The sequence below is a fragment of the Garra rufa genome, chromosome 17 (assembly GCF_049309525.1).
Source record: "Garra rufa chromosome 17, GarRuf1.0, whole genome shotgun sequence".
In the NCBI taxonomy this organism is placed as follows: domain Eukaryota; kingdom Metazoa; phylum Chordata; class Actinopteri; order Cypriniformes; family Cyprinidae; genus Garra; species Garra rufa.
Window position 1 is genome coordinate 10388546 of NC_133377.1, and position 16404 is coordinate 10404949.

General features: G+C 36.7%; 1 protein-coding gene across 1 annotated transcript in view; it reads right to left on the reverse strand.

Moving 5' to 3' along the window:
• pard6gb (par-6 family cell polarity regulator gamma b) overlaps positions 1–16404 on the reverse strand; it is a 66213-nt gene that overhangs the window by 37675 nt on the left and 12134 nt on the right. The window contains exon 2 of the mRNA XM_073821762.1: positions 13490–13712. Within this exon, the coding sequence (XP_073677863.1) occupies positions 13490–13712 (223 nt within the window). The remainder of the gene's footprint in view (positions 1–13489; positions 13713–16404) is intronic.

A 16404-nucleotide genomic window follows, 5' to 3' on the forward strand; every position in this document is an offset into this window, starting at 1 on the left:
ATTTCATAATGATATAATTGTTTATTTAAATTTGTTGTTGCACTATAAGCATTTAAATTCAGGTTGTAAAAAAAACTTTCATGACGGATTATAATTAAACATACATTAAATAATGAAGACAACCGGTTATGCAATACAGCGCATATATTTAGCAAAATGCTCCTCTCTAGAGTTATTGTTTCTAGCTGACTATCCAGTTCATGGACAATTAGACACTGAAAGGTTTCCCTGAGGTAAATGTAAGCACGTGACATTGTAAGACGTTTATTAACACGGTTAAAACACTGAGCGCATACATGAAACAAGAAAGATTTTGTCAAGTACATGCATCAAGAGAAAACAGAATAGACTGAAAGATTGGTCTTTGAATTTAAAATCAAGAAATTAATATTGTTAATCCAGCCCTAGCATCCACACAGCTGATGTGTTTACCTGTTATAGCTTATCCACAATGTGTGCACTAAATAGAAACTGACATAATCAAAACGTGCCATCAGAGAAGCGCTAATTAAATGTCACCGTTTCAATTAATGATTTCACACCTCCTACACGGTTTCGCCCAAAACGGAAAATGCATTTTGCAGAAATCTAAGTTCATCACGAATGTTGCGTAATCTTCGAGCTGCTTTTTTGCTTTAAAACTATAGGCTAAATGTATCACACATATTCCATGACTCATATTCCAAAGAAACCCCCTTTCAAACACTGCTCCAGCTTCACACTGTTTGCTTCCTTCACACTTCTACTATTCACTGTATGAGTCCTCCCTCATGGACTGTTTTCAGCTTTCCCACCCCTTTCGTCGTCTTCTGTGCTACTCTTCTAAAATTAGCCAGTAAAAAAGTGCACAAACCCAGCTATGCCAGAGAATGCCTTGAAAAGCAATTTCCTGCAGTTTTAGCAGGCAGACTTTGAAGATCATTCCAGTATAGATTAAAAGGCACATTTACAAGTGCAAAGAAAGACGTTTTTACTCCCTTTAACAAGCACAGACGAATGCACTGCCATGCTGTCAAAATGCCACTCATTTTTTGGCCATGAAAGAATACCACAATAGCTCATTGTTTAAGTTTTTAGGAGTCATATATCTTATAAGGCCAAAGTAGGCAAATTTAAAATCTATATATAGAAACTAAGCAGATTCTTCATTCACATGAGTCAGTTTTTTCAGGTAATACTGGGTTGGCATTAGTAAAAAAACACATATATAGGATACAAAACCCTGTTTAAAAGAGCCCACTTTTCCTACACCATCTACATTTGCCTAAATCATAACTTTTGTGTTTGTCTGAGAGGCTCAGTTTAGTTTAGCCTGTGTGTTTCCAAAAACAGCAGGAACAAGACATAGATAGGAAACGTTCTTGTTTGTTGATGTTCTGTGTGCCCTGTATTTAGTCTTGGCCCTGATGTATCTGCTGTAGGTCACTGTAAACTTGAATAACCTCATTCATACAGACGTCTATAAATGTTATAACTAGAAATGACTCCAGTCATAAAAATGGAATTTACTTTATAATTTGGCAAAATTTGGATGAATAAATTAAAAGCAGGAACATGCAATGCATCAAATCACAATATAGACTAGAGTCTGTGAACAGGGGCGGCTGGCCCATGGTGGGCGATAGTGCATCGCCCTCCTTGAGCCACACGAAAAAAGAGAGGTGAAAAAGACTCTTATTTTGCTAGTCCTAGTCTGCATATTACGGTACAATCAACAGCCTGAATGTCACTTTCCAACCTAAAACCCCGCCCCCTTGGGGCGATCTCAGTCAGATTGAAAATCGCCCCAGCCGGTCTCATAGAGTTATATTGTGAGATTTTTTTTTTCAAATTTTGAACCCTACAATGCATTTCAATGGGCACCGGGAGGGCTCGCCCCAACGTGATTTCGTAATACGCACTGATGCGTGCTCGAAGATGTACAGCACGCACGCGTAGCGAGATGTCTGAATGCATCGGCCATGCTTTCAATGGAGAGGGAACTTGTCAGGAACATGCCTGATTTTAATGAGAGGGTAATTGATCACTTTGCCTGCTTAAAAGAGAAGCGAGCAAAATTTCAATACAAGTGATGTGTGTTATTAAATGGTGAATTGTTTATGTTATCACGGCCGTAGCCAGCTATGAGGTCACCGAGGTCCGGACCTCGGTCATTTTTTATATTCAAAAATAAAATGTCAAGCTCTTCGAATGATTATTTAGCCGTTTAAACCACCTCATATCACATGAGTGTTTGCTGCGAGAAGCTAGCGCAGTGAACGGGGCTTGAGAACGCGTTGAGTGAGAGCGCGGGTGCAGCGGCCTCCGTTTGTTGCCAGATCCACCTATTATACGTGTTTTTTGACTCGTTTGTCCAATTTAGTGTGACACTTTGGGACGTTTATAAAGTGGAAAGTTGAACGTTAGTTTTATGTCAGTGTCATTATTCTAACGTTATTTTTATAACTTGTTATAAAATAAAAATTCCCTCAGCTAAAAAAAACGAACTTTCCATGTAAAACATTATACTGAATAAAAACTCTTTCACAATCATCTACATGTCTGTCTATTTTGAAGTTTAGGCTATATGTAGTGCATTTGTGGGTGTTATTATAGCACAATTCTTAACACCTCACTAATTTTCAAACCCTGGTTATGGCCTTGTATGTTATATGTTGTATTCTCCAAATGTTGAATTTTAAATAGTTGTATTGATTGCATATTGGCAGCCAAATTTATACTGAATATGTTCTGGAAAGATTTGATTAATTACAGTTTTAATATGAGAAATAAAAAGTCTTTAATTGTAAAGCAGTATGGCTTTTTTTTTTTTTTTTTACTCTTAGAGGGCAAACTAGTTGATGACAATGTGTCTCTTGATGGCCATGGTGGAAGTGTTTCAGTGTATTTGAGACCATTGCGATAAATTTAATATAGCTATTCAAAATACTGTACAGTTTGTACAATTCATGCCTGATGTTGCCATCTAGGAACAGGGAAACCAAATCAAACAATGCAATGTAATGCTGTAAAGTTGGCTATCTGAATTTTATCATAATTTTGCCCATTAAAGCGGTTATCTTTGCCAAAATCGGAACAGTTGCCCCCCCAGAGATATTTGTCAGGAGCCGCCACTGTCTGTGAATACTATTAAAGCACAAAAAGACTGCTATTGAAATATGAAGTTTGAATGTTCTGCATGTCTCTGTGTGAATAAGCGCACCAGTTTTATTTACTGCATACTCAGTATTCTCACTATTAACTCATTATATGTTGATTATTAAACTCATTATAAACTCATTATATAAATCATTAATAACAGCAATTATACTATGGTTTAATAAAACATTATGTTCAAATAGTAATCTCTGTTGTGCATTACTTTGCATGCCAAAAAAAAAGGCTTTTGATTAATTAAATTATTAAAAGTTAACGCATTCATATTTTGAAAATAAATGCATTAATTATATTAAAAAAACATCATTCAGAAGAATTGAAAAAAAAAACATAATAATAATTTGTAGCAATAGCCAAAAATACATTGTATGGGTCAAAATGATCGATTTTCCTTTTATGCCAAAATCATTAGGATATTAAGTATGTTCCATGAAGATATTTTGAAAATTCGAAATGTAATTTTTGATTAGTAATATGCTTTGCTAATAACTTCATTTGGACACCTTTAAACGCTTAATTATCAAAACTTAATTTTGGACAACTTTGAATGTGATTTTCTCAATATTTAGATTTTTTATTTTTATTTTGCACCCTCAGATTCCAGATTTTCAAATCATTGTATCTTGGCCAAATATTGTCCTATTCTAACACACCATACTGTACATCAATGGAAAGATTATTTATTCAACTTTCAGATGATGTATAAATCTTTTTTTGTGGTCCAGGGTCACATTTTTTAATAATAAATTAATTAAATAGAATGAAAAACATAATTTGGGAATAAATAAAACAGATTTCCAAGGGCTCTATACAAATCCTTCATGCTGGATCACTAGAGAGTTTGTAGACATTGCACTTTCTAATTCTGCAATTTGCATAATTACAGTGCCATCAGTTTCCTTAGTTTTCATATTAATTTGAATGGACACTTTGATAAAGCAGTGTGAAACCGTTAACAACTAACCAGTAATATCAAATTACAATGGTTTTAAAGGAGACCTTTTATGCCCCTTTTTACAATATGTAATATAAGTCTCAGGTGTCCCCAAAATGTGTCTGACAAGTTTCAGCTTGAAATACCCCACAGATCATGTTTTATATAATTCTAAAAATGCCTAATTTGAGTGGAAGCAGAAACGCACTGTTTTAGTGCATGTCTCCTTTGCTGCTCCCTGCCCCCTTTTCCAGAATGAATGTGCCTTTACATCTTGTACTCTGCCAAAAAACATCTGTTTGGTTTTGATTATCATGTCTATCTTGCTGAAATCATGCGCTTTAAACCATATTAGTTTAAACTTCTGATATAGTGTTTTCTGAGTTCACACATTCAAAGCGAACTCACAGAAAGCAGCTGTCAGTTCTCTTTCATGTCTTATTGCGCTTAAACTGTTAAATACACACAAGTTTATGTTAAAAGCACACATGAGTGACAAAAACAGTGGGTTATGTCTGTGGAGGTAAATAGCTGGGAAATAAATGGCATGTTTATATTAGATCTGTGTGGCAGCAGTGTAATATACAGTAAATAAATCAATAAATACACTGCTCTCGTCTCCTCTGAGGCTGGGACTCAAAATAGTGTTCAATGCTCGTCTGTGCAGCCGAAGACAGAACAGTTAGCATGCTTTGCTCGAACTTTTGCCATGGCGTTAGAACTGGCACACCGTTGATGCTTGCGAAAAACAAAATGGCAGTGCTATGGATGAAAACGTGAAGATTAAGGGGCGGTAATATTATAATAAGATCCCCGCTCTACATCACCAGTGGAGCAAAATTTGATGCATTCATTTTGTCACAAGCTTGCAGAGAAATGCTTACCAAAACAAAGTTACTGGGGTTGCCCTTTTTCACGTTTTCTAGGGTTTAATATGATTAACACTTATAAATTAAAGCAGTGATCTATGAGGCAAGCCATAAGACATAAATATTAGGGCTGTATACCTTGGAGAACCTGGCGATACGATACATACCTCGATACACAGGTCACGATTCGATATGTACCTCGATACAGAGCTGTCTCGATACGATTTGATACAATGTGACACGATTCGATACGATTCAATGAAAATACATGGGCCTGAGCCAATTAGTTAATGCTGAACACATTTACTCAACAAACAGAACTCTGCATTTTTCTTCAATTTATTGCAGACAAAAGTGCATTATAACAAAGTGCATTTTGCTTAAATATTTGCAACTTTAAGTGCTCTGATTAATTGTACACAAATTGTATTAATCTGGAAATTACCACAAGTCAATATTTACCTTTCCAAGGGTACAGTCTGAGCTCACACAAGCACAAAATCTTCTTCTTATTATTCTTAACTTCTTATTAAATCTTCTTATAATTCTTTTTTGTGACACCATGTACTGCCATAACATATTTCACTATGAAATCACTTAAATGCTACATCTAGTTCTTGAATTCTTCGAGCTTCTGGAGTGATACTCAAGTATATTTCCTCATACATACATGGTCTCTTTCTGCTGATCCATGTACCTCTTGCTCAAATCTTCAGCGAATTCCAAACGGCTATTTTGCGCCCTTCAAGGGCACTTCTAGAAGGGGACGCCATTTGTAGGGACGTTCCAAACGAAAGTGAGCAACTCAATCCCTTCACGAAGGGCCCTTCCAGAAGGCCGTTAGCGAAGGGAACATTCCATGGTCACTTCACGGAAGTGATTTCCGTTAGTGATCACGTTTGCGCAGCGTTGTCAAGGTAACATTTCGTCTGTCATTCCCTTCGCCAAGGGAGTTCCAAACGGTTAAAAGAGACAGAAATGCCCTACTCCCTTAAAAGAACTCACTTCAAAGGGATCTGCCCTTCGGAGGGAGTAGGGCATAGGGATGCGCACTTCCATTTGGAATTTGCAAACAGCAGCTTTGATTTCTTTCGACATTTTCCATGAGTTTTTTGAAACTCGCGGGCGCCGCTGCGCCCCCTAATGGCTAGGCGGAGTATCGATACTAAGGGCTAGAATATCGATACTGTATCTTTTTTTATTATATCGGTATGTATCTAAGAATCGATATTTTGAGCACACCCCTAATAAATATCACACATGCACAGTTAAATCCAATCTGGCAACGCCTGTCATGACTTGTAAAACTTGCACCAACATACCAGAAAAAAAAAGAAGATGTTTACATAGAGAACTATCCACCCACAGGAATACAGTCTGTGACCCACAACCAAGTTCATACGCCCAGAACAGATTTAGACAACGTCAACAAAACATTTTTGTTTGTTTTTACAAACTATGGGACTGAATTTAAAAATACAGTCTGTGGTCATCAACAGCATTTTGATGTTAGCAAGATTGGTCAAGTATGGTTATGATTGACCAGCAAAAATAAAGACCACGAAAGTAAAAAAAAAAACTGCATTCAAAGTCTTCATATGCTCAGTCTATGTAAAATAAGATGAAATATCATTGATCATAAAGTTGCAGCCGCTCCTCTAGCACGCTATGAAGACTTCCGACAGGACATGTGTCCTCAATCAACTTCCTTTCTAATCTGGGCTTGAATAAACAAAGAACATGTGTCTGTGTTTTTATCCTCTAAACTTTCACTGTAACAAAAAAAAAAAAAAAAAAAAAAAAAAAAAAAAAAACATACTTCTGATTCAAATGTTTCTGTAGGCAACAGATGCTGCATGACAAAGATGAACCGACCAAGTGAAGAGCTTCAAATCAGGACAGCAGAGTTTTGCTCCTGTTTATAATTATTATGTCTCAAAACAAAGACATGATGGAGTGAATTACATAAGGAAATTAAACGTTTGAGTCTCGCCACTTTTGATGCCAGTAGTATGCATCCCGTTCATTTCCATTCTATAATTATTACTGCATGTACACTGAAAACAATCCTCCGATCAGAGACGAGAAAATAGTGCAAAAGATTGTGTAAAAGTAGTAGTTAGATGTACTTCAAGTAACAAAAATTTGGTAATTTTTCAAAATGTTCCCCCAAAAATTTACATTCGAAAGTTTGGGGTCAGTAAAACTTTAATATTTTTTAAATGTATGCTCTTCTGCTCACCAATGCTGCATTTATTTGATTAAAAATACAGTAAAAACTGAAATTTTGTGAAACAATATTACAAATTAAAATAATTGTGAAAGTGAATATTTTAAAACGTAATTTATTCCAGTGATGCAAAGCTGAATTTTCAGCATCATTACTTCAGTCTTCAGTGTCACATGATCCTTTAGAAATCATGAAAATACAGATAGCAGCTGTCACACGGCATATGAGTACTAAACTAAGTTCTCTTTCATGTCTTATTGCACTTGAACTGTTAAATACACACAAGTTAATAGTTAAAGAAACATTTTAATAACAGGCATTTTATCAGCTCACTTGAATGGGCGGCAGTGTACGCAATGAAAAGCAACAAAAATAAAAACTAAAAATGTTTGTTACTGGAAAAACCTAAGCTGTTCAAACCAGCCAAGCTACTGTCACGCTACTGAAAAATTAGTAACACTGCAACTTTCAATTAGTTCCTCTTCCCCAACATTGAGTATGTGCATGTATCCGTCACATTCATTTCCTCTGACCCCAGATTAGTCATTACCCAGAGATCTGGGGGGGCGTTGCTGTGCCTCTGGCCAAACACAGGTCAGGACAGGTGCACGTCAGGTGGGTCTTTCCCACAGTGCTCTGGTGTGGAAGTCCCCAGCGTCTCTGCAGGAATGAGATCTACTTCTGGGTCTTAACTGAGCATTAGAGCGGCCTGAGTCAGTGTCTGCTACATCAGGTCATGTCCATGTCTGGCTGAACTCAAGAAAGGAAATTAACCCAGACTGCCTAAGCCTCTTTTTTCTCATCTGTATAGTGCATTTAAATAAAGGAAGTCTCCAGTGGTGACCTCTCAGAGACAGTGAAAAAGAAAAGGAAAAGAGAAATATGAAGTTTTGTGAGTCCTCAGAGCTCCAGGGGGCAGTTTATAGAAACAGTTTTGACCATGTATGTTATGAACATTGCTGTAGATGAAGCAAGGTATTCAACAAAGTGGCCCATCAGCTTTTATTCTGTAGCATAAAGTTAAAAGAGAAGATCACTTTCAGAACAAATATTTACAGATAATGTACTCACCCCCCTTGTCACCCAAGATGTTTATGTCTTTCTTTCTTCAGTCGAAAATAATTTTTTTTGGGGTATGGATTTTTCTCTATATAGTGGATTTCTATAGTGCCCTGATTTTGAACTTCAAAAATGCTGTTTAAATGCAGCTCCAAATGATCCTAAATGTGGCTGTAAACGATCCCAGCCGAGGAAAAAGGGTCTTATACTTACAATTTATATACTTTTTAACCTCAAACGCTCATCTTGCCTCTCTCTGCGATGTGCATGAGTAGTCTGTGCATCTCTGGTTCAAAACAGTTAGGGTACGTCGAAAAACTCCCATCTTATTTTCTCCTTCAACTTCAAAAATCATTTCAAAATCATCCTACATCGCTGCAGAAATACCCAGAGTTTGCAAAGTGAACATGCAAAGAAAATCAAACACCCTTAATAAAAAAGGTAAAAACAGTGATGTAGGACGGAGAAAATGAGGTGGAAGTTTTTCGACATACCCTAAGTGTATTCAACTGGAAAAAACAGTGTTTAGGCAGAGCAAGACAAGATAAGCGTTTGAGGTTAAAAAGTATATAAATTGTAATTTAAAAAAAAACAATCGTTTCGCTAGATAAGACCGTTCCTCTTTGGCTGAGATCGTTTACAACCGCGTTTGGGATTGTTTGAAGCCGCATTTAAACTGCATTTTTAAAGTTCAAACTCGGGGCACCATAGAGGTCCACTATATGGAGAAAAATCCTGAAATCTTTTCCTCCAAAAACACAATTTCTTTACGACTGACGAAATACATTGATCTTGGATGACAAGGGGGTGAGTAGATTATCTGTAAATTTTTGTTTTGAAAGTGAACTTCTCCATTAAAGATAGAGAAAAGAGTTAAGAATGGTTCCATTTTTTTAGATTTTACTTCATGTCTTGCACAACCAGTGAAGTCTGATTCCAGAAATAAATGACTCAGTTCTCTGAGTGATTAAAGAACTTACAGCACAACTAATGTAGTCCAAATGATTCCTAAATGATTGGCTCGTCAACCGGTGCTTTTTAGTGAAATCAAACAGATAGTTGGTTATATATTGCTTCCTAACTATATTATGTTCTTCTGAAAGGTTGTGAGACTTAAAGGGATAGTTCACCAAATAATGAAAACTCTGTTATTAATTACTCACCCTCATGTTGTACCAAACCGGTAATAACTTTGTTCATCTTCAGAACACAAATAAAGATATTTTTGATCAAATCCGAGAGCTTTCTGACCCTGCATAGACAGCAACACAACTGACACATTCAAGGGCCAGAAAGGTAATAAGGACATTGTTAAAATAGTCCATGTGACATCAGTGGTTCAACTGTAATTTTATGAAGCTATGAAAATACTTTTTGTGCGCAAAGAAAACAAAATAACCACAAGCATAAGTCACAATACTCTAGTGAACGCGCAGAGGAGACTGCCACGGAGGAGAAGAAATTGTTTGAATAAAGTTATTTTTGTTTTCTTTGTGCACAAAAAGTATTCTCGTAGCTTCATAACATTACAGTTAAACCACTGATGTCACATGGACTATTTTAACCAGTCCTTAATACCTTTCCGGGCCTTGAACATGGTAGTTGCGTTGCTGTCTATGCAGGGTCAGAAAGCTCTCAGATTTCATCAAAAATATCTTCATTTGTGTTCAGAAGATGAACAAAGGTCTTACAGGTTTAGAATGACATGAGGTGAGTAATTGATGACAGAATTTTCATTTTTGGGTGAACTCTCTCTTTAAAGCAACTGTTGTTACTGACTGGTTTTAAATAAATTTCTCCTAATCTGGCAATTAAATTTTCTTTCCCATTACAAAACTTAATTTCTATTACAAAACCATCTACTGCATGACAATTTGGTAGTGTGCTTTTTGTTATTATCAATGATCCCGTCAAACATCCGAAAAGTGGATGTGGTGTTCAGATTTCTGTTATATTTGTGGGCTCATTTGTGGGAACTGCTGTGGATAGATCTAGAATAAACCAGGCTTTAAATGTCCTTGATTTTTTTGGAAAGCATCTGCATCCATAAAATGCAGTCGTATCCGTCTGCGGTTTGAATGTGGCTTTCTTGGCACCTGAAGTTGAGTATCCCTGCTTCAGAATAATCTCTGGTTCACACTGACTCACCGTCTATCTGTGTGACCGTGTCTATGTCAGAAACCCACGGGTGACGGGAATGCAGGGACTCTCCGGTACCGCCCAGCGAGCGTCGCTTGTTACGGGCTTACTCACGCTCAGGTTAGGAGATAGCCAAACCGTGAGAAAGCACCTCATTGTTCAGCATTCACAATGGTCACTATGAGCGCTGAATGGCACTCACAGCTACGAGCAAAGAAACTAATTAGCATAATAGTACAAATCCTGCTGACCACTTAAAAGCTTGTGCTGTCGCAAGAAAACACGTCTTACGTAATCCAAGACTGGAAGCCAAGCCGTCAAGAGGAGTAAAACTTTACACGCATGAACGGTTTGACCACATTCCAGGCTTTCTACCAAAGCAAGAACAGCTAAATAGTTTCAAGTTAAAACCTTCTACATAAACATTTAATCGCTGTTTATGCAAAAGGTGTCAAAAATCAGTATTCCGCAGCTGATCTGAGTAAATCTGATCACTAAACATCACAACAATAAGTGTGAGCAGCCTTAATACCTGCTTTAGCAAAAGCTGTCAAAGACTGAAAACAGCTTAAAGGCTGTTTTTGGAGTTTAAACTATGCATTGCGTCTTCCTTGCAGGCATTACTGGACTACGGTTGTGTAACTGCAAAAATGGGAGGTATGCAAATATCGCAGAGCAGGGTTCATATCTTTAAAGCACGGTCCTATCTGCGGATGTGGAAAGATGAGCATGACCCAGCCTGCTGAGGTGCCTCTCTCTGTGTTTTGTTTCTTTTCACGTGGCTCTTTTGTTTGTGTGACATGCCCTCCATACCAGCAGACTGTGACCTGCTTTCTATAGGCAGTCCTTCTGAGAACCCCTTAAATGAACAGCAAAGCCCAGTTTACAACAAAAGTTATATGTGACCCTGGACCACAAAACCAGTCTTAAGTAGCATGGGTTTATTTGTAACAATAGCAAAAAATACACTGCATGGGTCAAAATTGTCAATTTTTCTTTTATGCCAAAAGTCAAGTTCCGTGGTTTTGTGGTCCAGGGTATGTAGTTTTAGTTTATAGCAGGGATCCTTAAATCTGGCCCATGAGATCCACTTTCTGCAGTTTAGCTCTATCCCTAATTAAACACACCTGAGCATACTAATCAATTTAGTAGGTGAGTTTGATCAGGGTTGGAGCTAAATCATTCAGACAAATAGTCTAGGAGGAGTATTCTAAATTCTAAACGATGATTTAGAAAAAAAATTCTGAATTTAATTAAAAATATATATACAGTTGAAATCAAAAGTTGAAGTCTGTAAAATGTTAATTATGTTATCAAAATAAGAGGGATCATACAAAATGCATGCTATTATTTTTTTTTTTTTTTGTGTCAAAAAGCTTTATTTAGTATGGACCCAAATAAGATATTTCACATAAAAGACGTTTCCATATAGTCCAAAAGAGAAAATAACAGTTGAATTTATAAAAATGATCTTGTTCAAAAGTTTACATACACTTGATTGTTAATACTGTGTTGTTATCTGAATGATCCACAGCTGTTTTTTTTCTTTGTTTATTGATAGTTTTTCATGAGTTCCTTGTTTGTCCTGAACAGTTCAACTGCCCGCTGTCCTTCAGAAAAATCCTTCAGGTCCCAGAAATTCTTTGGTTTTTCAGCATTTTTGTGCATTTGAACCCTTTCCAACAATGACTGTATGATTTTGAGATCTTTTCACACTGAGGACAACTGAGGGACTCATATGCAACTATTACAAAAGGTTCAAACTCCTGATGCTCCAGAAGGAAAAATGATGCATTAAGAGCCAGGGGGTGAAAACTTTTTGAATTTGGAGATCAGAGTAAATTTCACTTATTTTGTATTCTAGGAAACATCTTCTGTAGATTCTGAAGGGCAGTCCAAAATGAAAAAAAGAAAGATATTTAGGCAAAATAAGACAAATCTTCATTCTGTTCAAAAGTTTTCTTAAGCTCTTAATGCATTGTGTTTCTTTCTGAAGCATCATTGAGTGTTTGAACCTTCTGTAATAATTATACACAAGTCCCTCCATAGTCCTCAGTGTGAAAAGATGGATCATACAGTCAAAATCATACAGTCATTGTTGGAAAGGGTTCAAAACAAACACAACCGGTTCTATTTCGATATGCTGTGCCAACTTTTTAACCATCCAGTCAATGCCTAATTAAAAAAGAAAATATCCTGTCCTACATTTTATCCTGTCAAATATCTGGTTTAACTTGACAATGGGGTTGCAGTGTAGGCAGTTATGGGGGGAAATTAATGTTGAATTTCAATACAGAAAACAAAACCAATATCAATTCTGTTATTCAATCAATCAAAGAGACACAAACATCCAATGCCAATCTTAAAATTAAGATCAAATATATCCTATCACTCATTCAACCATGTTAAAAAGCAGTTAATGCAACTGAACACACATTCTCAGATACTGAAAGGAAAAAGTATCTAACACACATTCAACAGATCAGCTACAGGATGCTGATTTGTCTTTAGGGGAGCATTGGGATTTACAGGAAGAGTCTGAGTCTCTCCACAGGAAAGAACTGTCGCTCTCTTCCCTACCATCAAAACCAGCAGCCTTTCCTGTAGAAAGTTATCTTCAGTCCGCAGCGGCTCTATCACAAACACATCAGTGTGTACCGACCCACGCCAGGGAAACGGTGACAGGATAATAGCTGCACACGGGGGCCACGTTTGAGACTGTGTGTTTGTATCTGCGTGCTTCAGAACACAGCATACAATCTCGCATCACATGATCCTGTTTACCCTATACTTTTGCCTGACCACAGAAATTGTGGGCTGAATCTGCCTGCATCGCTCTGCAAGTATGTGCTAAATTCATACTCTACATTGTGCTGGATTTTAAATCGTAACTGACCGATTCTCAATTGGGGTCAGAAGAATCTGAAACCAGTTTTACTACGCAAACACTGGTTACTCGTCTAGATCTTCAGGCAATCCAAGACGAGTCACCAGACAATGTGAGACAGGAACATCCACCTTTCGAAAAAACAAACAGCGCAAGGAAAAACTAGGACAGGGAGAATAAAGGGATGTGGGTGGGAAGTAAGAGCGAGCTCGTACCTTGTCTCTGGATAAAGATTCGCAGCAGGGGGTGTGCGGTGGTCACGGCCTTGGAGAAGTTCTCGTCGTTATTGATTGGGAGTAGGTCTCCGTGAACGTCAGCGTATCCGATCATCACCTCCATGTTTGCAATCCGGTGGATGGTCATGATGAGTTTGTAGAATTCCTCAAATTTGCCGGGTTTTACTCGATCCACTGAAAACCTCCGGAACTCTGCTCCATACTGAAAAATAAACAGAAGTCAGCATTCTGCTACAAACTACAAAATATAGGGCTTCAAATTTTTTGAATGATCTTTTCAGCTTTTCAGCATTTGTTAGTAGATAAGGATTAATTGCCAACCAATATATAATCAAAACTCAATTGTTGACATTTTATTTTAAGTTTTTGGGCCAATATGTGACCCTGGACCTCAAAACCTTTCTTAAATAGCATGGGTATATTTGAAGAAATAGCCAAAAATACATTTTCAAAAATGTTGATTTTTCTCTTATGCCAAAAATCATTAGGATATTAAGTCAAGATCAAGTTCCGTGAAGATACTTTGTAAATGTTCTATCGTAAATATATCGATTCGAAACTTAATTTTTGATTAGTAATATGCATTGCTAAAAACTATAAAGGCGATTTTCTCACTATTTTGATTTTTTTGCACCCTCAGATTCCAGATTGTCAAAAAGCTGTATCTCTGACAAATATTGTCCTATACTAAAAAACACAATACATCATTGGAAAGCTTATTTATTCAGCTTTCAGATGATGTAGAAATCTCAATTTACAAAAAATGACACTTATGAGTGGTTTTGTGGTCCGTGGTCACGTGTGTCTTTTATCTTGATAGAGCTTGGACTTTTATTTTATTTTCATTCTCAGTCTTGGGAATGCTAGTAAACTATAGAAGTAAACTTGTAAGTAAACTGTAAAAAGAAATAAATACAATTTTAAAAATGGTATGTGAAAAAGTATTATAGCATTTGGCTTTCCAATGGATCGTATATAATCGGCATCCAGCAAATAGTATGCAGTTAATAAATATTTCATTAAACAAATAATATATAATAATATTTCAAAAAACAAATTTCATTGCTACCTTTGGCAAATTTTATTATCTGAAGTTTGCATTTGTAGCCTGCATAAGTACACATGAAAAAATATATATTATATTTGTCAACCCAACACACTCCTATTGCAATTTGCAAGTTTTTGCGAACTGGTGGCTAATTCATATGAATACAATCTCATTCCTACATTTCATCTTACGCCACATTGATGGTTAGGTTTAGGAATCCTAAGCACCTTCATGCTTACTTTTTTTTTTTTTTTAAATGTATGTTTCAGTAACACATGGTTTAAATTCATTAGCAAAAAGCTACTATGGAAAATAATTACATTTTTATGAGGCTGGGCTTGTCGACAACTAATAAGGCTTTTCAAATTCTGATTGGATTGAGAATGAATCATAAAGGGATAGTTCACCCAAAAACAAAAATTTCCCCATGATTTACTCACCCTCAAGCCATCCTAGGTGTGTATGACCTTCTTCTTTCAAACGAATGCAACTGGAGTTATATTAAAAAAAAGTCCTGACTCTTCCAAGCTTTATAAAGGCAGCAAATGGCTGTTGAGATTTTGAAGTCCAATAAAGTGCATCTATCATCATAAAAACTACTCCACACAGCTCCAGGGGGTGAATATAGACCTTCTGAATAGAATCGATGCGTTTGCTTAAGAAAAATGTCTATATTTAAAATTTTATATAATAATATCCGCTAACTGTCGTACGTGAATTCAGGAGAAAGTGGAGTCCCAGCGGATGCTGTAGGCATAGCGTAAGTTTGGTTAGAATATGCTAGTCTTGTGAGAACAAAGTTTGGTTTACAATAGGGCTGCACGATAAATCGAATGCGATTCTGAGCACGATTTGGCGTTGCTTGTCAGTGATTTACGGCTCTGTATATCAATTGCCGCTCCAGCACGTGATGGAGATTTACTACTAATCAAAGTACTGGCTTCATTGAGTAAGCGCGCCTCACAATCTCATGCGATTAATCGTGCAGCCCTAGTTTACAGCAAAGGAAAACAAGTCTCCTCTTGGCTTATATCAAAACCCTCCGACATTTTTCTTTACAAAACTTTGTTTTGTACTTCTAATTTGTGGACTGTGTTTTGTTTTGCTTTCTCCACTCTCTACTGAATGCCGTACAACATTAAGCGAAAGCTAGAGATTACAGTTTATGAAGTTTTAAATATGGATATTTTTCTTGCATGCACGTCTAAATTTGCTTCAGAAGGCCTTTATTAACCTCTGGAGCTGTGTGGAGCACTTTTTATAATAAATGGATGCACTTTCTTGGGCATCAAAATCTCAACAGGCATTCACTACTATTATAAAGCTTGGAAGAGCCAAAAACATCTTTTATATAACTCCAATTACAATCGTCTGAAAGAAGAAAGTCATATACACCTAGGATGGCTTCAGGGTGAATAAATCATGGGGTAATTTTCATCTCTTTAAGATTCAGCTAATGCTTTGAAATGAAGCAACTTAAAAGAACAATTCAGACACCACTTTTTACAAATTTAATTTAACAGAAAACACAATATTTAGCTGACAAAAATCAACATTTGACCAAAGCGTTACTGAAAATAAATTGGATTTTTATTTCCATCATGACATTTTCAATCTTGGAAAACGTTTCACATTGTCCATGGCCATGGGAACCACAGCTGTAAATCCCAAGGTTAAACCACACCATCCTCATCCTACCCAGTTCCAACTTGCAACTCAAAGTAGACATAATACATCCCACTACCTAACCAACACTGCAGACTTATTTCTCTTATTTTTACTTGCTAGTCTCCGATTAATCTACTATAGCCTTCAGACGTGTCAGGAATCACAAAACACTGACAAT